Here is a 25571-nt window from a genome sequence, read left to right on the forward strand (position 1 = left end):
ATTAGTTCTAGTACCACACTTGTAAGTCAAAACACTTCTCTTGTCAAATCATCGTTCCCCTTTGAAATGAATGAAATGTCAATAATCCGTTCCAGCCGCCCCCCAAAAATATGTACCCTATTTTTCTTATTGAAAACCATGGTGTTTTTTTTAATAAAATAAATAGCACTCTAGAATATTGTGTTTTACAAAAACCTAGTCACGGCGTAACAAAAATGTTAAGAAATGAACCTTTTCCGCGACATTTTTGCTTCAATTGAATGGACATTCTGCTGCTCTCTCTGGTGTGTGCACCTTGGCCACCTGGGGGCAGTATAACATAGACATGGATGTACACGGAGACGGTCACAGCTGCTCAGTCAGCTGCAGTAATGATTCGTTCTTCGCTGAGGATAAAGAATAGATCCCCGTGAGTATTGTTAAATGATCTGTCGGCATGTGTTCGCAATGCAAAGGAAGGCTTGAAGGATGATAGCATTGCAACACCGATGCTCTGTTCGTTAGCCCATCTATGATGTTTTGCATTGTTTTTTAGCATGAAGCTCAGTGAACCTCATGAAGAAAAGGTTATGGGGTTGTTTTAAATGCACAATGTGCAATTCAGTTTGACAGTAAATTCAATTTCAAGGGGGCGAGACAATAAACAACTTGAAGCCTCTTTGTGTTTTTGGTTTTTTGGTTTTTGTGTGAAGACTTTTGTGTGAAAACGTGAGCTGCCGTCGGCTACAGCGCCCACGCGGACTCGCTCCAGCTTGCTGTACGTATCGCAGCGGCTCCTCCCCAGGCCCCGCCTCTTAAAGGCATATATCGAATGATAGTAATGACTATAATATATATCGCCGGTGATGCATGTTAGCGGATAGCACATCCTGCAGTTCGGAACAGGAATTTGGGCTCTCTCTCTGGATTTCCTGTCGACCGCGACTGTATTCGAAAAGTGAAGGTTTGCGCTTGACGACCGCTCCCCTTGTGGCAGCGTCCCTCCGTGCCGAGCTGAACCACCTCCACGCGTCGGCTATCGAGCATCTGAAGCAGATCCACCTGAAAGAAAACTCCACCGCCAAACGGGAGCTGGAGAAGGCCGTGGAGCATAGCCGCCGACAGGTAACTGGGAACGGATTACGATGACTCCTTCGTAGGCTCTTTGCAACTTTTCCAAAGCGCAAGAGGACTCGACCCGTCCTTTGCGTTGTGCAGGAACAAGAGCTGCTGGTTCGTATCTCGGACTTGCAGGCAGAGGGGTGTTCCCGTAGCAACCGTATCACAGACCTGGACCACGAGAGCCACTCTTTGAATGAGACCATCGACACCCTGACGCGAGAACTGGAGTTGAAGGGCAAAGAGGTGCTTCGGGTCCGCAGCGAAGCCAATCATCAGATCAGGTATTGCGTCCGGACTCTCCCAAAAGGCTTTTTGAAGATCTGTCAACTGACAGCGCACAGAGCAATTACGTTCCAGGCTGAAATATTTATCAGCTGGAGAAATTGGTCGGAAAATGACATCATTGGGTAATTGGAGGCTGCTGTAAGTGCGACACGATGTTTGCGTAGAAAAGGAACTTTCCCAATACTGCCACTCGGCACATTATGGCTGCATTTTGAGGGAAATTGAACTCGAGAGGTTGAGGCTACCAAAGAGAGAACGAGCTGGTTGCAGCTGGTAAGATTCTCTTTTGTTCGCGTTCTAATGTTGCAGTCATTCATACGATGATTTGTATAAGATAAGGACAGCAGATAAAAGAAAACGAATCTTAAGTTGTAAAAAGAATCCGACATATTTCGTTAACTGATGACGAATGGGGTATTTGTAATTGAGGGATTTGTCTTGGTACGGGGGTGTCAAACTCATTTTTTTGGGCTGCAGGCCACGTTGTTGGTACGGATTCCATTTACCTAATAATAACCGTAGAAATGTTTCATCGCCTGATCGTAGTATTTATGTACACGACAAAATGATGGCTAACTACTTTTCAAATCAGAAGTCAAGGAAGTCGAGGTTTGTTCAACTATTGTTCAAGTTACTGTCAAAAGCGGTTTGGTAACGAAACAAATGCTTGCAATATCTCAACGTTATTATTTATTATGATATGAAATTTTGGTACAGATTTGAGCAAGAATCATGGAAGTCGACGCAAAATGATTTACTTCCGCCGGCCACGTCAAATGATGTGGCGGGCCGGAAGTGGCCCCCGGGCTGCGGGTTTGACACCGCCGCTGTTCGGTTTGATTCTATCCACTTGATACTCTTTTCGGGATGAAAACGCATCTTTGCTTTGATTTCGTATGTGTCTCTGTGTTCATGCTTGAGACGCTCATGGATATTCTCGCCAAAATACTTTGCCTGCAAGCCCCAAAATTGTCAATATCCAAATTCATTTTGCGTGCCATCGCCAGCGCTTGCTGAAATCGCCGTCATCCGGCGAGGTTCCGTTCGGAACTGTGGCGATTGCCACGACAAACGATGGCGCCATCTCATTTTCCGGGTCACACTGAGCACAAGCGCATCGACGGATTTACTTCAAGCTAAGAGTGAGTCGTGTCCATGTAGTTTTTAGATGCACCCGACTCCCATAAAGGCGATTTCCGACACTTTTTGCAGTCAGATTTGCGCTGTCACAACCGCGGGGAACATTTTCATCCTTCGCAACACTTCAAATAAACACTAAGGTCATGTAGATAAGGTTAATGAAAACTCGCCCCATAAGAAGCCGTCCTGGTCCAGAAGAGAAGTTGAGGGGCAAAAATGTAGAAGTTTGACTCAGCTCCTCCCTATCTAGCTTGAGGACAGATCCGCTGTTTTTGGCTTAGAGCGGAATATAATCAAATGTGCACGTAAATGCTACGTGCGGTTTTGTGTCGCGCAGGGCTCATGAACAAGACTTTGCCAAGAGGCAAGAGAGGGAGCTGGGAGAGCTCAGTGTGGTCCATCACAGGGAGACGCACATCATGTTGGCAGACTTCAACAAGGCTCAGGAGGTTCTCAAAGACAAGATCACCGCTTTGCAAATCATGTAAGAACCGGAAAGAAGAACTGCCCGCTTCGTGCCCCCTTCCTCTCGTCACACGTTTGTCTCCTGCCTCATGGGATGTTCCGTCCTGGTCCAGACTGGAAGGCACAGAAGAGAAGCTGAGGAACAGAGAGAGCCGACCTGAAGATCTGCATCTCATCGCCGAGCTCCGTGAGATGGTCTCAGAGAGGGAGGCTTTGGTCAAAAAGCTGGTGGTGCGTAAACTCAATCCGGTCACTTCCGCAGACTAGCCACCGCATAGTTTGCAAACTATACAATTGAATAACTGCAGGAAGAGGGTGGGCGCTGGGTATTCGCATTTCTCTTGGCTTTGCTGACACCCCCCCCCCCCCCCCCCCCCACCCTTGCGCTGGGACCGCTAACAGTAACACGGGTCGTTTTCGAAGATCATTCTTCCGGGTGTGTAGAATCGAAAAACAAGAATCCCGCCGCGCCACTCGTCAGTAGCGCTGCCTTGCTCGTTTCCCGCATCCTGTCCTGTCCTCTCTCAACTCGTCCTCTTGGTTAGTCAGTCTCACTATTGTTCTGCTGTGGCTCACACCCCCTATTCCCCTTGTCTCTCCCCTAAAACCCTTTTCTGCATGCATTTTCAATCAACACCAGAATAATAACAAAATGGCAAAATAAGCAGTTGCACAGCAACACTGTTCCAGCACAAAAGGCGCACAGATCCACCGTTCTGCGTGGCCGTGCAGCTGAACAGGACAGCTTAAAAGAACAACAACGAATAAACACATGAAAATATTGGCTGAATGAACCTCTTCAACATGCACTCGTGCAAAGTAGCACCGTGCACAAAGGGCATTTTAGTCCCAGTCATACGCGCGTTCATGAATTTTTCTGTTTTTTGTTTTTTTTTTTTGAAACAGGATGACAAAAAGTTTTACCAGTTGGACTTGGTCACCAGAGAGACGGGCTTCGGCAAAGTCTTCAACTCCAGCGCCAATGTCGGGGTCATCAACCCTCTTATCAAGGTCAGTGGCGGCCCGGCACGAATCGTGCGCCGCCGAGTCCATCGGCGTGTTTGCACACGCGTAGCTCGTGACCACAATGTACGCGAGGTAGATCCCTCGCTCGGTACGTCATTGCCTAAATGAATGCAAATGTGCGGTCCCGTCCCGCTCCGTGTGACGTGAGGCCTCGCGTACCACTGCCCGCCGCCCATTTGAAGGCGTGCGCCTGTCCGCCTTCGCGACGTCGATCGCGGTGACACGGTCTCACCGGCCGCGGTCTTTTTAACGGATCTTTTTGTTTCCTCCCGCAGCCTTCGTGAGGCCGAGACGGCGCCGTCGCAGCACAAAGCGACGGAAGCAGGAAAAAGCAAAGATTCCGCTGCAAAATAAGAGGAGCTGTTCGCTCACTGCTTTTCGTGATGGCCAAAAGCAATTTTGTTTAACAGGGACGCAATGGGACGCACGGCTAAATTTGGACAAGAATTCAATTCAGAGTAGCAGAATTGTAATTGCGGTCTTCCTTGTCCCAAAAGCGCAAGGTACAGGACCAGCTCGACCATTGCGAATATTTCCCCTCCTTCTCTTGTTACAAATTGATGGAGATGGTGCGTTTGATGTAAACCAGGCAGGAAGGGTTTGAGCGACCGCCTCCTCCGACCACGTTTAGCTTGCCGTCTCAATGCATCGACTGTGCACGTTTGCCGCGAGCTCTGAGCTCACCGTGAAGCACCTCAGCCGCCGAAGCGGCTTTCGACTGTTTTCGATGCTCCGTCATCAGACCGGAGACATCTCCGGGAGCCGTTCGTGTTCATTTGATTTCTCCGGTGACACTCGTTTGCTCTGCGTCTCTGTCTGCACTCCAGACCGTTAGCGCATGCGGAAACAGCAACAGAAACGCTCGCTCACTTGAATTGTCTGTCGTCTTCTTTTTTTTTTTTTTCTTTCAACCTGACTCGAAGGTTTTGCGTTGTTCGTGTGAATCTTTATTTGTCGATTGTGAAAGTCCATTCTGTCCATCGTTTTTCCAAGTGCGCGATCGTGAGTGAAAAGTGAGTCACGAAGAAAGAACGATGGTGCTGAAATGAACGCCGTTTGTAGTGTGCCTTCATCGTTGTGCGTACAAACGATCACACGGTGGCAGTGTGAGTTTGTTGGGGTGCCGTCTTGTGGTCCATTTTCAGATTGCAGGAAGCCCGTTGCCCCCGTTGCCCCCATTGCCCTCATTGCCATCATTGCGCTCCTCCTCTCGCCCAATGTCATCGTATCAAGTTTTCGTGTTTTATCTTGCACTTGTTTTGCCAGCACCGGCAACTACAACCTCATCTTCTATCTTTTTGCACGTTCAAAAGTAAATCGCTGTACCTTGGAAGAGTGCGCTAGCTTGGTTGACGCATTGAAAACTTGACGACATTTGTTTGTTTAATTCTTAAAGGACAGAAATAGATATTCATTGTAGCCCTATTTCTGACAGTGGACAACTTCCAAGCGGCAGATTTGTTGTGCTTTCTTCTCTAACACAGTAGCATCAAAGCTTCGAAGGATGTGGAAGGCTTCTTCTCAAAGCTAACAAACTTAAAAAAAAAAAATGGATGTGAGAATGTATCTTTCCGGATCCCACGGCGTCGTTTCGGACGTGCGCGAGTGTCATCGTCAATCTCTTCTTTTAGTCTGAAGAACAAATATACCGACGATTGTACTGCATTGTTTGGTACAGCCCGGCACCGAAGCACGGTCGCTTCGTTCCGTTTTGCACACTGTGATGACTTTCGAGCTTCGGTTCCTCTGTAATTCCTTTTCGTTTCCATGTGGATGGAAGGTGAAACACTTGTCGACTCGGTTCATCGCAAGAAGCACTTCCGACATTTTCGTACACGTAACTCTACGTGCTGGTATGTTTTCAAATGTTCCCAAACTCCAAACCTATGAGGAAAGATGATCTGAATGGACTTTTTGTTTTCCTTTTGCCCGATTTCATTTGCGTTATGCGGAGTGCCGACACGATCCGTCATCGTCTTCCGGCCGACATCGACGACCTCGAAAATTCCTTCGCTCGATTTAGCGGTGAGCATCCGACCGCTGATCAGGAGCGACCCCTTTGTCGCCAGGCAACCACAAACCTTTGATTCGCGTGCTGTGAGCAATGAACGTCTGCTTCGATTCACTTTCGACTCCCTGTTGTCAAATGTGGTGATTTTAGTCACTGTCCCTATGAAAGCTGACGTCGGCGCTGACACGTCCGCCCAAGTTTGCATTTGGAGCCCAGTTGAGAGTGGATCAACCTTGTGACTTCTATGCTTTTGGTTGTCTTGACATCAATGTATAACAGTGTTTATATCGATATCATTTCTGTCGTATGTTATCAAACAGTAAAAGTATCGTTGTGAGCTTCGGTGTATTGTTTTGTGTGTGCAATCGCTTTTGGGCAAGAAAGACAGTTCGAGCTCCAACACAATTGTGCACATGTGCTTTATTCGGCGGCTTATATCTGGACAGTCGAAACATTTAAGAGAACATGGACAGCGTCGCAACGTCCGTTGCTGAAATCGCCTCGCTCGTGATATATCGTGACCCGAAAATGACGAGCCTGTCGCCGCGTATGCGGAAAGATGTGCGAAAGGCCCGCAAGAGCTGAAAACGGCTGCAAGTGAAGAAGATGAACATTTTAGGTGCACATTGACTTGTCAGGCAGAAATACTGTTGAGAATATGCATGCAGGATTATGCTAATTGCAGACCTTCGTGTTTGCATGATGCCACGTGTTTTTTTTTTTGGAACAAAAAGAAACCCTCTTCAATAATTTGGCTCGATTGGAAATGTTGCGAAATTGTGTCTTGTTTGTTGTTTCTTCCCAATTGAAGTGACAACGACTCAACTGAAACCTCGCCGCGGCCCGAACGACCCAAAGCGATGAGTCGTTTTGAATTTGGCAGCAAAACGTGTTCTCGACGATAGCCCTTCTCGTTACGCGTTAACTGACGAGTGAACGGCGAGCGATAATTTCAGTTTGTGTGTGCGACGTCAACCGGCCTGTGGAAGTCCTGCCGAGTCGCTGTGCGTTTCACACACTTTATTATTCCAATTTTATTTTTGAAACAGTAAATGTGCCAAACGTTCATCTCTATACTGCGGGCAGGCGCCGACGTCAATTGCAGCGAGTCGAGGAGCAGCCGTAGGAAGACGTGCGGTCAGGCGTGGCGTGGGTCAGTGACGGCTGAGCGGACGCCCTCAGCTGCTCAGCAGGACGATGATGTAGATGAGAAGCAGGCAGATGAGGATGAGGGTGAAGTTGACGAAGAGCTCCTGCAGGTTCCGCTTGGCCTGCGGAGTCACCTCGATTTGGGAGGCGCGGCGGATGGCCGACTTGGTGATGTGCTGGACGCGCTCCATCTTTGCGCTCTGCGGGAGGGAATTGGGACGCGAACGTACTGCCGGACGCCCGGCGGGGGGTTCGGGTCCGGACGGGTCCGGGCGACAGCCACGCTTGTCCTTCTGCGGGTCAAAGAAAACGGGGAGAAGTGGTATTTGACCTGCTTGCTGCTTATTGCTCAAAAAGGAATCGACACAAAATTCAGCACGACTTGGAAACATAGCTCTCGCTCTTTGTCCCGGCAAAATGTTACCTTGGACAAGAGGCGGGCCATTTTTACATCGTCCTCAATTTGTCATCACGAATGCGTCGCAGTTAACCTCCGCTATCCGTGCCGGAAAGAGACAAACGTGGCGCTTTCTGGTATGTGCGATATGGCCGGTGCGACGTGTTGTTTGAAGATCTCAGTTTATGCCGGTAGTGAGAAACGGGAGTGTCATCGTGGCACAGCGGAGTCGACGCTCGCGGTAAACGGGGAGGGCGTCGGCGCACCCGCCGTACAACGAAACAAACAGCCGTCACAATGGGGGAACACAAACGACTTCCGAACATTCACACAAACATACTTCTTTTAACCCAATTACACATTTCCAAATAGCCAGCCAAAAAAGCGAGTAGCCGAATAAGGTCAGCGGCCCGGGTCTCACGGTAATTCGCAATGGAGGCCATTGGACTCCTCGGCGCACCTGCAGCTTTTAAGGCGGCCGCGATGACACGGCGCTTTCAAAGATACTTCAACTTCAACCCAAAATCTCCCCTCGATCGCCAAGCTTCTCGGAGAAATAGTAGCTCAACTGCTGAACGAGCACATGGCCTCTCCCTATCTGTTTTAGAACTTTTTCAGTCCGGGTGACTCCACTGACACAAGTAGTCAACGATCTTCTGCTCGCTGCGGACACCGGCGCCCCATCAGTCGTCATGCAACTGGACCTCTTTTGCAAAGTGGAAATTGAGGCAACTGGACTCTTCTTGTTTGTTTCTTCTGTTGTAAATGTCGGAAGCGTGGAGTCTCCCTTCCTATGTCTCTGGAGGGTGTACGCCTCGGGGGTTGTCGCAATAGTACACTGAAAAAAGAAAAGAAAAGTCCCCTGCGAATTGACTCCATGTCAACGTACATCGGTCGCACGTGATTCAAATGGGTGAAAGTAACGGATATTATTTGTTTATTTTGGAGGAAAAGAGGGGAAAAGTTCGGCAGAAAGTTCCGAGAAATAAGCGCAAAGGGGCGACGTGAGAACAGGAGGCGTCATCCAAGAGAGGAGATGGAAAATGGCATTTTTCGGCCGTCGTTCCGCTTCGGCCGTATGCGGCGCTCCTCGGCACCCTCCCTCGTGATCACGCGGTGTGACGATAAGAGAAGTGCCCGGAGGCGCCGATGTGTCATCGCGGCAGAAGGCCGTCACGACAACAATGTGAAGTCCGAGCCTCCGCGGCGGCTTTTAGGCGTTTCCCGCGCGCCGAAAGAATGCGAGCGCGCGGCATGACATTTGAAATGTCTTTCAACGCGGCTTTGGAACCCTTTTATGAGCCGATGCGGGACTTTCCTCTGAACGACGCCGACAGGATGACCGTGCTTTTGCATCAGCAGCTGCTGCTAACGGCGACCACCTCGCACTTGTATGCCACCTCTGCCAAGTTCTTTGCTATTTTTACTGGGTAGTGCGCTTCCGATGAGTTTTATGAACCACTACTGTACTTTTATCATTCTGTTGTTTCTTCCACCCTCGAAGTCTCGAGTCCCCGATTATCACGCGACACGCTAACGCCTCGTTCGGCCTCGTTCCCCGCAAGTGGAGATGACTCTTTTAAGCGTGTCCCTTGTGTCCTTTGGCTCTCGCCAAATGATTGCAAGGGATGCGCACCGCGATGCGGACAAAAGTATTGAGACGCCGTCCGTTACACGTTCAGGAAGTGAGGAACCGAGTTGACGCGTGTCTGCGCGCGCGAAACCGTTTCAAAATTCGATGGAGTTGTGTTCGAGTCGTCTCTCGAATGCTTTCGAACGTGCTTTTGTGCTGGAACGGAACCGAAAAGAAAGAAACTAAGCTCCAAGATGTCTCGATGAAGAACGAAGAGCCAAGCGCAACCCCTGATCGATGAATGAATTCAGATCGTGTACGGACCGCATAGCTTTTCATTAGCAGCAAAGGAGAACATGAAACTGGCGAGGTTGTACGATTGGTGCATTCTAACACGTTTGAGGAACGTGAATGGTGAAAGCCTTCAAGCTGACATTGCGCAGACACAAGAATGCGAGATGCGTGACAAAAACATCTTCTTCTTTTCCTATTGGGCTCGTCCCGTTCGGGGTGGCCACGGTGCGTCTTTCTTTTCTCCTCCGTCTTCCCGTCTGACGCCAACTGCCGTCGTGCCTTCCCCTCACGACATCTGTCCACCTTCTCGTCGGTCTTGCTCTCGCTCTCTCGCCTGGCAGCGCCATCCTCACCATCCTTCGACCAATATGCTCGCTCGCTCCCCTCGGGACAAAACTTCACAGCAGAAACAATTCCGTCCATCGGACAAAGCAACTTAAATCATCCGAGTTTGTAGCGCTCCATCACAACTGCCCTGCTGAGCAATGAACCGACTCGCTTACGCGCACGAGGTCACTTCAACACGGAAACGAGATGCTTAACGGTCTTTTGTTTCAGAGAAAGGAAGTACAGAAGTAAACATCAGCATTTCGCCCCCGTCTTGATTTAGAAGGACGGTCCTCAATGCACAAGCTCTTCATTTTTATGGTTCAAGTTTGTCATGTCAAACAGAATTTTGAATGCCCCTATAATCTTTAGTCTTAACAGCAGAATACATGTGACACTGCAGAAGTGAGCGTACGGCATCATCCGATTGTCACAGTCAGCTGTTCCTTTGCGGAACAATCCTCGGTTTTGCACTGCTGACGAGTGAAAAGAATTCAGCGTTGCCAGGAAATACGAGGAGCTGTCGAGGCTTATGCTAAATTTAGCTCCCGTCCAAATCTTCACTTTTCAGCAAGTCATCTCTTTACTTATCGTTCCCTCAACGTCGCCGATGACAGCTGTGCATCGACATTCATCGCTTCCATCAATCCGGGTTTCAGCCGCTATGGAAAATCGACACGCATTCCAAAGACGAGTGAGTCAAAGTGATGATGGAGAAAAGTAGCGGTGAAGGAAAACGTTCTATTCCGTGACGAAATGACAACGATGATCACTCAGTTTAATTTGGAAGCCAATGAGCTGATGTGCGCCGTAGCGGAATGAAGTCCAAAGCGGGGCCATGTTGTCATCGTTTTGATTGACACGGTTCGAAATAGTCCTCGTCGATCATTCAACAGGATGTTTATTCATGTGGTTGAAGTTTGCGCTGCATGCATCGTCGTCAATATTTGGGTGCTGTAGGATGAGCAATACGCAGTATATTAGAATGCCCCCTCAGTATGATTCAGTACACTTCCACCTCTCCACAAACTGCAAACAAAGGTATATCGTGAGAGAAAGTCCTCTCTGACAGACTCAAACGTAATTACATTTACAATGGCAACATTTCTATTGAATCTCATTAGATTGAGTAGGCGCACCTAATGGAGTGTCAGGAAAGTCTACGTCAAGATGCGCTCGTGTGACTTACGAGAAAGTGTTTCCCCCAAAACTAAAACCTTGCCTTGCGACGGGAAACACTGACACTCATCGGGAGGAAAGCTCTCCGTTCTCGAAGGATGCCGCTTCTTACCTTTTCAGATGAAAGCACGTCTGACTGCCGTGGAAGAGAGGAAGAAATGTCAGCTATCCGAGGCTGTAAACACATCGGAATGGAGAAGAGAGAGAGAGAGAGAGAGAGAGAGAGAGAGAGAGAGAGAGAGAGAGAGAGAGGGAGAGAGAGAATAAAGAACGGTCGTGAAGCTTAAAGCGGTAAGACTGGCCCATCTCCTGACAAGAAAAAGTAGGTTTTCAGATAGACTTTGACACTTTTTTTCTCACAAACTCACAAAAATTACGAGGGGTTAATATGTGTTTGTTTTCCCAGTCCTGGGCCACATCCTTCACTTGGAAGAAATCTAAAAAAAGGCCCAAAAAAAGCCGAAGGAGAACGGAAATGGAACCTGACTGTCGAGTCTCTTTTATTTCACACTGAAATGTGCTTTGTTGTTGTTTTCCCTTTGTTTAAAGAGTCGACTGGACACGAAACGTTAATCCTCCGCATTCCGGAAAGGCTGGGAAAGTCCACTCGGAGATGAGGCCGCATGAAGAAAGACAAACGCTACTTTAAGAGGGCGAATTAAAGACAACGCAAATGTTTTTTTCAGCAGGTGCGTGAAACGAGCTGTCAAAGTTTGGCGAGACTTAAGAGAGATTTAGTCCAGGCCGGAATGTGAAAGTGAATTCAATGTTCTACAGTGTATTCGTTTTTGAATTGATCGCAGGCACTTTTTGAAGTCAGCAATGTGCAAAACACAACCGCAAGAACAAATAACTCATCGCAATAACAAACGATTCAACACAACAGCAAAAGAAAACAACACCGCGACGTTAACCTGCCGCAAAAGGTAGGTCCCGGTCGAGGATAAGACTCGTTGCCGATTGGACGAGACGGACGACATGACTGGACGACGCCATCTGTGCAGCTCAAACTCTTTTAAATGTGCGCATACTTACTTGGAGTTCTTGATTTGGTCCGGCGCATCTCTGTCCACTAAGTGGAACAAGCTCGGCGGTGCGGATGTACGTGAAGAAACCCCCCCCCCCCCCCTAGCCCCCCGGTCCTTAAAAGAGGTCGCTGGCCGCTGAGTTAGCGGCCCGGGCGCTCGTCTCCCAGTACGTGACACGGCGGAAGCGTGGGCCCGAACCCCGGCGCAGTCGACCGCGTAGGAAGCGTCGCGCCAGTTATGTCACGCGGAGCCACAAAATCATACAACTTACATATGTCCCGAGTCAAAATATGATTTGATAGCAGCAGCTACGTTCGAATCGCCGGTGACGCTCATTTCAAAAATCTAGCCAGACGCGGAATAACTTCCCGGTCAAAGCGTCCGATCAAGTCGTCCCTCTCGTCCGATCAGCGACGAGCCTTATCCCCGAACAGCGCCGACGTCTTCCGGCAGCTTAATGTCGTCTGCTGTTGTGTTTTTCCATTGGCCGTTGTGTTGAGTTATTTGCTGCTGTGTTTTGCACTTCAGGGCCACCGTAGCAATGGAAAAGACACGATCGTTAAAAAGGAAAAAAGATATAAAGCACCAGCTCTTCTCTTCTTCCGCAGGCTTTAGCAAATGCAGCTCACGTGCTTTCCGTTTACATCTTCAACTGGACTCACAGACTTATTTCGTGCTGAAAAGAATGACGTTGTTGTTTTTCTCCGTCTCTTTTTTTGTTCCGGGAGCTGCAGAGCTTTGTGGCCTTACATGGTGAAAAGATAACTCTGGCCCAAAACGAGAGCGTGAGTATGAGAGAGAGAGAGAGAATGAAACAGCTCCTCTGGCACGTCAGCAGGTCTTATCGTCCAGCATGGAAGAGCTGATAACAATGGACACGCAGTGCTGTGCCAAAGTCAAAGGTCACCGCCAGATTTGTTGCTTCGGTGGCCTTTTTCGAGAACGCACCAATAGGAAAACAGATGTAAATAAAACCCAGAGTTCGATGAAACTTGGTAGAGGGACAAAAGTGGAGACACGGTCCCAGTCATAAGAGACAGCCAATCTATCACCCGATCACGTTCTACTAGCCACAGTGATGCACTTCCTATTTAAGGCTTTGTTGACGATGCGACCGGTGTCAGAATGTCCGACAATCATACATGCAAGACGCCGCAGCACGACCCGGTCTTGGTCTCTCTGCCAATCGTGGATTAAGACGACATTGAAATCTGAGCATTTCCTAACTGGCTACAGTATTTGTGGATTACGGAACCCAAGACAACTTCCCTATCTTCAAAGCCTGACCCTCGCAACTGTGAAGTAAGCTGCGCTGTATCCTGGCTTGGAATCTACCTGTCACAGATGATCTTAAATTCCGTCCATTTTCTGAGCCGCTTCTCCTCACGCGGGTCGCGGGCCGCCGGAGCCTTTCCCAGCTATCATCGGGCGAGAGGCGGGGTACACCCTGAACTGGTCGCCGACCGATCGCAGGGCACATAGAAACGAACAACCATTCGCACTCACATTCACACCTACGGGCAATTTAGAGTCTTTAAACAACCTACCAGGCATGTTTTTGGGATGTGGGAGGAAACCGGGGAACCGCCTCGTGCTGTATGCGGGACTTTATTTTCCTACGGTGGCTTTATTGTACATGCACTCAGTAGTTAATGATCATTGATATCCATTCTTTACGCTGACCCCTATCCAAGGCATTACGTTTATTTTGAGCAGATTGCCGAGATGCGGATCTTCGAGTAAATTCTTGAATAAGCCGTAGTGGCGACACGATGTTGGCTCATCGTGAAATTTTCTGCTGTCACCAGTCAAGGTTTTGGACTTCTGGCTGAGGATCATTTTGGGATGTTCGGTGAAGTTCGGTATCCTGTACGTGTCGGGAAGCTTCAGGTAGAATATTTGTCAGCAGCAGCCCCCATATTTTCATTTTCTTGTTTTGTCGTGGAATGAAGTGGAAAAGGAGAAGCAACGTCAACTCTATCGGCTTGGTTTACTCAGGCGGAGCGACTGCTGCCGTTGGCAGCTTTACACACGTTCAGAATCTCCCCAGTGCCTCCGTAACCCCGCCGCCCGCCCCGTACTCCTCCCCCCGATCGCCTGCATCGTCCCTCCCCTCCCACTCTTCTCCAAATTTAGACTGCTATGTGGAGAGGCCCACAACGAGATTATCCCCACAGGCCTGCAGATGTGAGCAGAAGTGATCATATGTATATTCATATTTATGGACCTGTGAACCTCAGTTCCAGCGGTTTCAGAGTCGGGCCGGTACTATTTCATCGATATTACAGACTTGCGAAGAGTGTGTTCACCAACCCTCGTGACACGTCCCCTCAAGCAGCACAGCAAAATGTCACGGGGAATTGAGCGGCAGTTAACGGGAGTCGTCCAGTACGATCTCCCGAATCCGACGGCAGCCCGCACGTTCACCGGCCCGGGAGACGCCGAGCCTGGTCATCGCCCCGAAACGGAAAGCCCGATCAACTTGTGCGCATCAACGGTGGCGTCGGCAGCTTGTGATGCTTTTCTTGTTGATTTCGGTCTTACAGTAAACTGAACAATATATGTAGTACACAATAAAGACTGCGCAACGCACCGTTGCACTAACACACTTTATATTCATGAACCTTATCAAGCTGCACTCAGCAGTCCTATAAAACATGTCCTAATATTTAAAGTGCGTGTTGACTGGAGCTACTTGTCCTTACACTTTCCGGTATCAACAAGCTGGTTTATTCTGAGAACGCTCACGAGCTTTCCGATGTCAGTAAAGGCCAAATGCGATCGGCGTTAATGAGCCCGATTGCCGTGTTGCCGATGGGCTGTGGAGTTTCTCGGTAAAAGTCGGCGATCGGATCCCGAATGGTTGGTCGGATGTCGGACCCGCGCGGTGGAAAAATAGCTCTTCTATTTATAAAGGCCCGTTGAACAGAACAGGGTCATCTGTGTCGCGCACAGGACAGGAACACAAACGGTCGGTCGGTCGGTCGGGATGTGCGAACTCACACCGAATGTCTCCCCTTCCTCAAAAGCCTCCAAGCCAATTTCAAGTTCGACTCAAGTGTCCCAAAGCCCACGTCCGTCTTCAGATGAAGCTTCTGCAATTTGACAGCTGACTCGGTCTGCACTGGACTTTTATTTGGTTCGCTTGCACAATTCAACGACGTTAGCTACAAGAGCTGTTTCGTGCGACAAGGACAATAAAATGCTCCGTTCTGATGGACGCTCAGAAAGCCGTCGGTTCGACAAAACCGTATTTGCAATCGAAGGATTTCAATCATCTTCTTTAACCGGGCCCACCGAGCTTTCGCACGAGCAAAAGTCGTACGATCCTCTTGCAATCATTGAGCCCCCCCCCCCCCCCCCCGCCCCCCCCCCCCCCCATAAGAATTGGTCATTCAAATGTATGAATTCATTTTTATTTTGGATTCATTTATCTCAGTCATAACTGCGAACTAACTATCCGTGGAGCGAGGGAAGTCTGGGCGTCCTTGCTGAAGCTACCGCCCCCCGCGACCCGACCTCGGATAAGCCGAAGAAAACAACCAAGTGGCTAGCAAACAATACTGCGACTTCATTATAGACAAATCAAATAATCAGGAGCATGGAATATTATTATTTCATTTTTAAAATACACAATTTCACAAATATTATATTACATTCCATAGCCTCCCCCCCCCCCCCCCCCCCCCCCATTTCCTAATGGTCTGGCCCACCTGACCGATGAAAATCAATTGTGAGTTGGCCCGCCCACCCCCAGGTTACAGGTTTTCGTGATCATCGTGGGTTTGCTAAAACATCTCCTCTCATGATGGCCTGCGACGTTTACACAGTAAATATTGTGTGTGAAATTCTCCACCACGTGGAATGCGTCGGATGGGAGCTGAGTGGCTGTCGTATAGGCAGATCATTTCGTTTTTCAATAAGTGCCACAGCGCAACCCTGTGGTCGAATCGAGCCATTGCGTCTGCCAAATTCTTTTGTCAAGTGCCTTCACTGATTATTATTGGGACAGTAGTTTTTTTTTCCAAATGCAGCCTCACTCAAGGTGCAATTTCTTGTTTTGCCTGTTTACGTTTGAAGTCAAGGGGGGTAGTGGGGGGGATGGGGTGGGACACACACCACTTCCTTTTTGAGAGCATCTCACAGTGAACGACGAGGTCCTGACGGCTCCGACAGGAAATGACCTCGATCTCGACAAGCAGTTGTTGTTCTTGAAGCTGACGACGATGGTGCAGATGGCTTCTCCTTCGCTTGTCTCCCTGCTCCTGCTCTGCTGCGGTCTTACCTCCACAGGTATGCGACTCTTTTGGGTATCGAGTCGTTTTTACTTTGAAGATCCTTGGGAACTTACTGACAGCTCATATCTTGTACTTTTTTAATTCCGCTTATATGAAAATGATCCGACATGCTTTTATGTAAAAGAACAACAACAAACAAAGGGAAATAACTTCAATGAGCTGTGACTTATGGAAGAGAGTGGAATTTTTTTTCCCAATATGATATAACATAAGGCCACAAAGCGACTGTTTGTAAAAAGAACAGCAAATTCAAACAATGTAGAGGAGCAATATGTTTATTGAGATGGCTGAATGCGGTGGCAAGTCACAAGTGTTGGGGGGGGGTGAACACAGGAAGTGAGGCAGAAAAAGGTTTATGTGCACATTAACTCACTGGAACAAAAGAAAGAATAGCAACCCCAATTTCTGATCAAATCAACATATTTAGCAAAGATGTAAAACTACTCGTATTTTTTTTTTTTAAATGATGAATGTCCTTTCCATTTTAAAACGATTGTAAATTCAGTACTCGCTGATATGCGGCAAATAATTGAGTTTCTTAAAGTCGCTGCCATTCGGCCTCTTCGAAACAATCGCTTCCTTGTTCGCGAAGTATTGACCCATCTCAAAGCTCCCCTTCGTAGCCACAATTGTCCAGAAATCAACTCAGCGTTTCCTTGAACATAAATCCCCTTTTTGACAAATTTCTAGAAGGTTGAACACTGATTCAGGACAAGTGTCGGTTCTTGCAATGTCGGGTCTTTCGATACGGTGGATCATAACCTACTGCTCAACAGGTTGGAAGCGTGGGTAGGACGAAATGGAACAGTCCTTAAATGGTTCAGGTCCTACCTGGAGGAAAGGAGTCATTTTGTAACCACTGGAAGTGTTCAATCTCATCCAATGGCACTGACCTACGGGGTCCCTCAAGGGTCAGTTCTTGGACCCCTCCTGTTCAGCCTTTATATGTCACCCTTGCGTCAAATTCTTCAGAACTTTAATTTAGGTCTTGTTTTTTCCACTGTGAAATGATCTTTCTCGGACTATAATTTTTTTTTTTTTTTATGATTGTATTTTTCTTCTGCGATTGGCTGGCGACCAGTTCAGGGTGTAGCCCGCCTCTCGCCCGAAGATAGCCGGGATAGGCTCCGGCGCGCCAGCGACCCGCCTGAGGAGAAGCGGGATGGAAGATGAATGAGTGAATGAATGTATTTTTCTTTTCTTTAGTTTTTCAATGTTTTGAAGCTGTTTTTGTTTTGTCTTCTGTCACGCTTTTGATCACGTGACGCACATTGTGTTACCTTGCGTGTGAAACACATCAGCTTTGCTTTGCTTCCCTCCCTCGCTTTTCTTGCTGTCGCTCCAGGCTCCCGGGACGCTTGCGACACCTACGCCCCGGTCGGCGGGAGTTTTGCCGTGCCCCTGCGCCACACGCTGCAAAAATCCGAAAGCTTGAAATGGAAGCACAACAAGATCAAGATCTTTGATCAAAGACCGGACAGGATTGTTACAGGGAAGCGGGAGGATGTTTATGAAAATGGATCCCTGAAGCTGACAAGCCTGAAGAAAAGCAGTCAGGGCAAATACATCCCCGAGGTTTTCGATGAAAACGGAGAATCTGTAATAGAGCTGCAAAGTCTATATTTGTGTGTGCTGGGTATGTATCAACGACGTTGTCTTCCACTTTCTTCTTTTTGTGTCGCCCCGCTTAAGATTACAACTTCATTTGGTTAGTTTGAAAGTAAGAATGTCAAAATTGTGAGCGACTATTTCATGAATACATAAACGGCATATTTTGATGAAAGATATCAAGGTTTAAAACAATCGAATCTAATATCCTGCAATGTGTTTGTCTTTTCAACGAGGGGTCAAATGTAAACTCTGGCTTTCAAGCGTAATTGTTGACCTTTCAAATGTGATCAGATGCGGTGCCAAAGCTGAGCTTGAAAATGGAATGTGCCTTTCCCAATGTGAAATTCACATGCATGCCTGCCGGTCAGGTGAGGGCCAACACACTTTTTTTCTTGTTGTTTTTTTCATTCAATCGAAGTGCAACATGAGTTCAATTATGAACGTACACGTTAATAACAGTCAACATTTTTTATTTTTTTTTTTTATGTTCTTCAGTACACCGTAATGATCATTTCGACACATGAATGCATGCTTCTACCTTTTACTCTCTGTGGAAAGACGAGCCAATGTAAACAGTATATATACGTGTATTTTTACACACTGTAGGTTTTGTAGACTTTCGGGCTTGAGCTCAACCTAAATGTCATAAATAACATTTCTTTTGCCATGCGGGGGCTTTTTAAGGGTTGCATGAAATCTCTTTTGTTGTTCATTTCAAAAAATTTAAAAATAAAAAACCCACTCTGAACTACTTTCTGACCCACAGACGCCGAACGCCACTGTTGCGTGGTTTCAGAATGGAAAAGTTTTGCCGCAGGAAATCGGACGTACGGTGCTGCGAGTTGCCGACGAGGTGATTCGCGATTCGTTCGCTTGCAAAGTTTCCAATCCCGTCGGTTCCGTGAGCAGCGAGAGTGTGATCCAAAAGTGCATCGCCTCGAGTGAGTATTGTCCACGTGGCCGGAAAAGTTCTTCTGCAGTTGTTTCCGTTGCTGCCGGACTCACTGTGGCATCTTTACTGGCTCGCCGATCTTCCCCAAAGAGTTATTTGGCCTCGATTTTCGGATCATGGTGAGCATCCTGGCCAGCATGGGAGGTAAATTCGCTTCACCGATGAAACAAAAAAAAAAAAAAAAAATATTTCCATCATGTCTTACGAGTCATTTTGACTTTTTGTCCTGCGCAGGCCTTGCGCTGTTGTTGGTAATCATCTTAATCGTTTGCTGCGTCCGAGCCGTACAAGAAAAACAAAAACAAGTTCAAGGTAAGGCAACACTTTGGAACAAATCCATCAATAAGATAAGAAATATTCATCCCGGTCATTCATTCAATTCCAACAGAGGAGGGGGAGCTTCGTTTGGAGTGGACCAATCCCGAAGGGCAGCAACATGGATGTCGTCACCCACCCGATCAGGATCTCCATCATCATCCTCATCACCGGGAGCGCCCGGCGGGTCAAACCGGACCTCGGCAACACCGCGGCAAGCGGGACGGCGAGCCGCGGCGGCCGACGGCCGGCCCCCGAAGGGCAGCGCAGGTCGGAGGAAAGATACGTCATCGAACTTCTCAAACACCGGCCCGGGCCCCTCCGGGGGCCTCGGACATGTTGAGAGGCTTGACCGTAAACAAGAGCAGCGCCGTCCGCTCACCTCACCTCCTTCTTACCTCCCTTCAGGGCTCCGAACCTGCGGGCACGGGCGAGCGGGCTCCTCCTCTTCCTCAGCCCAGGAAGAAGGCTCAAGCACCAAGAGTGTGACAATCCCTCACCTTCAAATATTATCATCATCATCATCTGACAGCATTTAGGATCCCTAATTTGCCTACAGTGGATATAAAAAGTCTACACACCCCTGTTCAAATGCCAGGTTTTTGCGACGTACAAATAATCAGACCGAGAAAAAACATTGAAGAACTTTTTCCGCCGTGAATGTGACCCACAACCTGCATAACTTTGATTATTCTTGTTCATCTTTTCAAGCGGAGACGTAAAAATAAGCAATTAAGATAATTGGGTTTCACGACTGTGAACCGAACAGACTCTCCGAAACACGTGGGAAAATGTGACACGAGCCGATCAAACCAAGCTCGAACATTTTGGCCATCATTTCGAAATATGCACTGGGTACGGAAAGTATTCAGACCCGCTTCAATCTTTCACTCTTTGACATATTGCAACCTTTTTGTTCAAATCATTTCAGTTCATTTTTGCCCTCATTAACGTACACACAGCAGCCCATATTGACAGAAAGAAAACGGAATTGTTGACATTTTTGCCGATTTATTAAAAAAGAAAACTGACATATCAGTTACATCAGATACCATAAGTATGCTGAGTATTTAGTCGAAGCCCCCTTGTGAGCTAACACAGCCACGAGGCTTTTGGGGAATGATGCAACACGTTTTTTCCCACCTGGATTTGGGGATCCTCTGCCATTGCTCCTTGCAGATCCTCTCCAGTTCCGTCAGGTCGGACGGTGAACGTCGGCGGGCAGCCATTTTCAGGTCTTTCCAGAGATGCTCAGTTGGGTTTAAGTCAGGGCTCTGGCTGGGCCATTCGAGAACAGTCACGGAGTTGTTCTGAAGCCACTCCTTCGGTATTTTAGCCGTGTGCTTATTTTTGAAGGTGAACCTTCGGCCCAGTCTGATGCTCCGAGCACTCCGGAGAAGGTTTTGGTCCGGGAGATCCCTGTACTTGGCCGCATTCGTCTTTCCTTCCATTGCAACCGGTCGTCCGGTCCCCGCAGCTGAGGAACACCCCCACGGCATGATAACGGGGGTGTGTTGACTTTTCATATCCACAGTCCGAGAAATTTTTAACAACACCTCTCAGTGTGATGCGGTGGAGTTGTGCAATCACAATTAACAAACACGGTTTCAATAAATGCCTGCGTATACATTTAGTTTATGTCAAGCCTTATCTTCCGACACAAAATCCCACTCGAATACCAAAAAAAAACTCGAGATACTTCTCTGCTGAATAGAGTAGGGCACAAATGTCCGTGTTTTCGGTGAAAAATCTATAGCTGCTGCTATTTGAGGGGTTTTTGGAAATAGTTTTTCTCTCCTTACGTGCTTTACTCTTTTTTTTTTTTTTCTGCTGCTGTAATGGTGAATATTGCTGCTGTGACAATCGAACTTGCCTCAAGGGATGAATAAAGAAAAAGAAGATCAAACGCTGGAAAACTCATCCATAACAAATAAGGCAATACCAATTAAGACGGTCAGAAAGCCCTGTTTCAACAATGCTTCTGTCATAACTAAAAACTTGATGAGCCATTTCTCCTGCACATTTGAAAAGAAATGGCAATTATTCAGTTCAAATGCATCCGCTTCATTGTGCGCACGAGCGACTCGTATCGTCTTGGTTTTTTTTAGCCATTCGGGCCTCCGCTCGAACAGTTGAGCCTGTTCCATGTGCCCGAAAGTGCAGGTCTTCAAAATGATTTGGCACGGCCAAATGTACGGGCAGACATCATTGGTGCTGCGCTTTTGATGCATTTATTCCTCGAATCCCTCATATATGTCATTCACCCCGAATTTTAGAGTCGCGCTAACGATAAGTAACAAAGTCTACGTCTCAAAAGTCCAAAAACAACAACAACAACAACAACAACAACTGCATTGGTCCATTATGCCCACAAGATGGTAGTGTTGTTGTTGTTGTTGTTGTTGTTGTTGTTTTTGAATGTTTCCTGGTACTTTGACGCTACTTAATCCATATTTTCTCTTGACCTTTAAACCAGTCTTTCATGAGAGGAAGGGGACATGAAGTTGTAAGAGGCACGCACGCACACACGGCACTTGACGTTGCTCTCCTCACATTGCCAACCTTTGACCTTTGAGGTGCGACTCGCAGCTCCTCTTGTTCATTTGGGCGCGGCGTGGACATTTTCCTTGCCAGCGCGGAAAATGTCGACTGTTGTGAAAACCCTCACAGAGTGACAAACACGAAGGAAGAGAGCTCGTCAAATCATAGAAAAACATGGCAGCGGCTAAAAAGATATCCGACGTGTGCTCCGAAAACGGGTTGTTGTTTTTTCTCAATTGATCGAGAAGAATTTTGCACGGCTGAATTGGAACGGAATTGGTTTGGATGGCACGTTGTTAACCGGCTGCACGGGGCGCCATCGTTGAGTTGGAAACAAAACAAACAAAAACACAGGAGACGTGGCCGTCCCTCAAAAAGTCGACCCGATCGATATTTGGAATCGGCGCAATCAAATTGTCCCGAATCAGCTTCAAAATCTGGGACGGCAAATGTTTGTGTCGACCGGCGTAATCAACGGCGATTCGATGAGGTGGGAAACTGATAAACATGAATGAATATGCTCCACTTTACGGGATGGCTGCAAGAGAGAGAGAGAACATTTCTAACTCCGCCATTTTTAGATGCCACCTTGGTTCATATCTGTGGAAATGTTCCCCAGGCTGAAACGGCCACGCTGAAACTATTATTTGTACACACACACACACACACACACACAGTAAAGCGCTTTAATTGACAGAGAATAAAGTCATCTGTGTGGTGCAAAAAGAGCCTTTTGTTCAAGGTCTCGTATTTTGTCCATTTCGACACTCTGGACTCTTGAATATTATGATTATTATTCGGATTGTTATTACGTTTTTTTTTTGTTGGACCTTGTGTGCGATTCCAACTCCAGTCCTTGTTGTTATTTTTCTTGTCAAGTGCTCTCGAAAATAACGCGGAGCGGGCCGGGCGAAAGAACGGAGTGTGCAGAATGTGGCCCTCGGCCCTCACGTTTGCCGGCAGGTGAATGATGACGTATTTGAAGAAGTTGCACTTCGAGGCAGGAAGATTTTCAATTGGAAGAAAATCTGAGCGTGAGTCTCTCTCTCTCTCTCTCTCCGCCCCCTCGTCCTCCTTGGCACTCAGCTTCCGGCCAGCCCCCCCCCGCCGTCCTTCCTTCCTTCCTTCCTTCCTACCTGCCGCGACCGACGTCCGGATCGCAGGGTGCCGCGTGTCCGAAGACTCGCTTGGAATTGCAATTGGCGATCGGAGCCCGTTTGTGCTGTGCCGAAGTGGCCGGCAGAGTTTCTTGAAGGCTGCGACAGCGGCAGGAGGAGGAGGAGGGCGAGGAGGGCGAGGGGGGCGAGGGGACGACGACGACGACCACACACTCTTTTTGATTTGCCCCCCAAAGTGGACAAAGAAGCTCTTTTTTCTTCTTGTTGTTTTGTTTGCGAAATGACGCCGAAGCAGCTCCTGCCGCTGCTGTGGGCGACGTCGATGTTGGGTAAGACGACGCTCGACTGTTGCCGGTCCGAGTCGACCGAGGTCCGCGTTTTCCAGCGGTCTCCCTTTCTGGAACTGTTCAAGTCGGCACCGCACGCCGACCACTTCGGGATCGACTCGATTCATCCGCAAATCCCAAATCCCAGAGTCGTTTTGCCACCGTATGCGCTTCAAAGCGTCCATTGTTTGTTTGTTTTTGTTTAAAAATGTGAAACGGGTTCCGCAAATGTTCAGGTTTCCTTCAGTCGACGCGCGTGTGTCCGAATCCGGTTTCGCGGTTGCCCTGACAGCGGATTTCGTAGTCAATAGTGGAGCGCTTGAAATCGCTCAATCGTTTTATCGTTGAATGTCGTCGGATCAAAAGCAACAGCACGACGTTGTGCTTCTGAAATTGTCCAAGTCATCTTCAACCGACTGTCACACTTTGAGGTCAACGGGGGCAACCGGACTTCTTCCTCTTAGTTGGAGTTGCTTTTCCAGAAACCTTGAAAAATCGCGTAGTATGAGGCTCAAGATTTGTGTGTCGACACCCACGCACAGTCCCGTGCGAGAAAGGTCAAGAAGCGGCCCCACAAAAACTAAGAGAAAACAAAAGCCTGCTATTTGGGACCCCATTAGGAAGATTCCCCATTCGGGACGCGTCGCCGAAAGAGACCAATATCGGCCGTCTGTCACGGCCCCCTATTAGCCAGCAACAGCGAGTTAGGGGCCTCCGCGGTCGGGCCAAAGCCGGACGTTTGTCGGGGCCCCCTCCGACCCGTCGACTGGATGACTGCGATTAGACGGTGTGCTAAAAACGCGCTTCTTTTCATTTCGACCAGAAGAAAAAAATGAATGGACACCCTGCCAGCTTGGAGTAGATTGAATTTCAGCCTCCATTAGCACAAAAAAAAAAAAAAAAAAAAAAAAAAAAATCAATCTGTGCTTCACCTGAGTTCACTTGTCACTTCTCATTCCCGGGTTCCATTTCCCCCGCTAATCGGGACTCGATTTCATCACGTTTCTACGGGATCGTCGTCCGTTCGGTCCTCAATTGGGACTTGAGGGCCGCGTGACTACCGAGTCATCGGGCAGATTTCCACCCGAGGGCCGAACCCGATTGCGATGCTGACATATTACCATATGTTTAGTCATCGGAGCCGCCTGCTGCGTGCGCGCGTCTCGGCCGAAACGAGTCTCGTGTCAGATGCTCAAATGTCGCCGGCGCTCCTGCGGTGCGGCTAGTGTGATCCTGCAAAAGAGAAAGCGGCCACCTGACAGCCGACGTCGGATTCCCGCTTTTCGCCGCACGTGGGCAGCAATTCATTCATCGAACGAAAGATGCAAAACTCGGCGACCCCGTGAGCGGCGTTAGGCAAATATGTTCGTCGAGCAATCGGCTCGTCTTTTTCCTCCTTTATACGACATCGACATCGACATCGACGCAGAACGGGATATATTCGTATTTTGAACAGAAAGTAACATGAAGATTTAAAAGAGAGAATTAACCGGTCACATTCAAACTCATGTTAAATAGGATTTTTAAGTGCTCTGATTAACTCCAAATAAATTTGGGCTTTTCAGCACATATTTCTTGTTCTTTTTCTTCTTTTGTCTAAGCCTGACGATTTGGTGCTAACACTGATTTATGTGGAACTGGTCATAATTCCTTCCAGCTTGCACCACCGCATGCTGGAATGTAGTTCCGCTGTTCTTTTGGTGATGAGCAGTGTTGTGTTTGCACCGAAAGTACTTTTTAGGTTCCTGGCCAAAAGGTTCCCCCTCGGTCTGACTGGAGCATAACACATTTTCCCACACGTGTTTGGGAAATGTTGTTATCGTCGAGTTGAACGTTTTGGCCATAATTCCAAGTTCGAAATAGCTGTCAGTGTTACTGTTAACACAAAACATTTGAGCTTCCGCTAGAATGAAAACCAACCAACCAAACAAACTAACAAAAAAAGGCAGGAAATGTCTACTAGAACATCAAAAAATGTGTTCAGGGGTTAATCAGAGGCACTTCAAGAGGCGGCAAATTTGTTTAACACGTTTGAATGTGATTGGTTCATTCTGAACATAGCCATGTCTCAGTTATGACGGTGTGCGCGCTTGTGTTCTCCGGGTTTGAGGTTAGGAGTCTGTGCAGGCCGGTCAGGTTCAGCCACACCAAATTCTCTCCTCCATGTCTTTATGGACCTTGCTTTGTGCACTGGTGCACAGGCGTGTTAGAACAGGAAGGGGTCATCCCCGGACTGTTTGCCTGTCCAAAATCTCTTGGCATGCTGAAGCATTCAGACGTCCTGGAGTTCACTGGAGCTCAGGGGCGAATATTTTAGACATTTCCAACTTTGTGGGAACAGTTTGGACAGGGGCTCCTTCCTCTTCCAACACGACTGTGCACCAGTGCACAAATCAAGGTTCTTAAAGACACGGATGAGAGAGTTTGTTGTGGAT

General features: G+C 48.0%; 4 protein-coding genes across 10 annotated transcripts in view; 3 read left to right on the forward strand and 1 right to left on the reverse strand.

The window, feature by feature from the left end:
* The window catches only part of fam184aa (family with sequence similarity 184 member Aa), a 30328-nt gene extending 23947 nt beyond the window's left edge, over positions 1-6381 (forward strand). For both annotated transcript variants that reach the window (XM_061695186.1, XM_061695195.1), the window contains 6 exons: positions 977-1104; positions 1198-1382; positions 2864-3010; positions 3105-3222; positions 3898-4002; positions 4293-6381. In XM_061695186.1, the coding sequence (XP_061551170.1) occupies positions 977-1104; positions 1198-1382; positions 2864-3010; positions 3105-3222; positions 3898-4002; positions 4293-4301 (692 nt within the window). In that variant the 3' untranslated portion in view covers positions 4302-6381. The remainder of the gene's footprint in view (positions 1-976; positions 1105-1197; positions 1383-2863; positions 3011-3104; positions 3223-3897; positions 4003-4292) is intronic.
* A 42-nt stretch (positions 6382-6423) lies between these two features.
* pln (phospholamban) lies at positions 6424-12578 on the reverse strand. Of its 3 annotated transcripts, none has more exons than XM_061695225.1 (3): positions 12562-12578; positions 11060-11122; positions 6424-7470 (listed from the first exon to the last, which is right to left on the reverse strand). In XM_061695225.1, the coding sequence occupies exon 3, from the start codon at positions 7366-7368 to the stop codon at positions 7207-7209; it is 162 nt and encodes a 53-aa protein (XP_061551209.1). In that variant the 5' UTR covers positions 7369-7470; positions 11060-11122; positions 12562-12578; the 3' UTR covers positions 6424-7206. The 3 variants fall into 3 exon arrangements, with proteins under 3 accessions (XP_061551209.1, XP_061551199.1, XP_061551190.1); XM_061695215.1 differs by lacking the exon at positions 12562-12578 and adding an exon at positions 11983-12001; XM_061695206.1 differs by lacking the exon at positions 12562-12578 and having other exon boundaries at positions 11060-11879.
* Positions 12579-14322: 1744 nt separating this feature from the next.
* Positions 14323-20780, forward strand: LOC133414203 (T-cell surface antigen CD2-like). Its single transcript, XM_061699414.1, has 9 exons — positions 14323-14512; positions 16152-16268; positions 17619-17909; positions 18176-18252; positions 18651-18825; positions 18927-18980; positions 19071-19148; positions 19225-19421; positions 19560-20780. The coding sequence occupies exons 1-9, from the start codon at positions 14323-14325 to the stop codon at positions 19638-19640; spliced, it is 1260 nt and encodes a 419-aa protein (XP_061555398.1). The 3' UTR covers positions 19641-20780.
* Positions 20781-22572: 1792 nt separating this feature from the next.
* ptgfrnb (prostaglandin F2 receptor inhibitor b) overlaps positions 22573-25571 on the forward strand; it is a 39941-nt gene continuing 36942 nt past the window's right edge. For 3 of the 4 annotated variants that reach the window (XM_061695240.1, XM_061695250.1, XM_061695261.1), the window contains exon 1: positions 22574-23139. In XM_061695240.1, the coding sequence (XP_061551224.1) occupies positions 23091-23139 (49 nt within the window). In that variant the 5' untranslated portion in view covers positions 22574-23090. Of the gene's footprint in view, positions 23140-25571 lie in introns of all 4 variants that reach the window. The other variant, XM_061695270.1, reaches the window with a different exon arrangement.

Source organism: Phycodurus eques, chromosome 1 (assembly GCF_024500275.1).
Source record: "Phycodurus eques isolate BA_2022a chromosome 1, UOR_Pequ_1.1, whole genome shotgun sequence".
NCBI classification, from domain to species: Eukaryota; Metazoa; Chordata; class Actinopteri; order Syngnathiformes; family Syngnathidae; genus Phycodurus; species Phycodurus eques.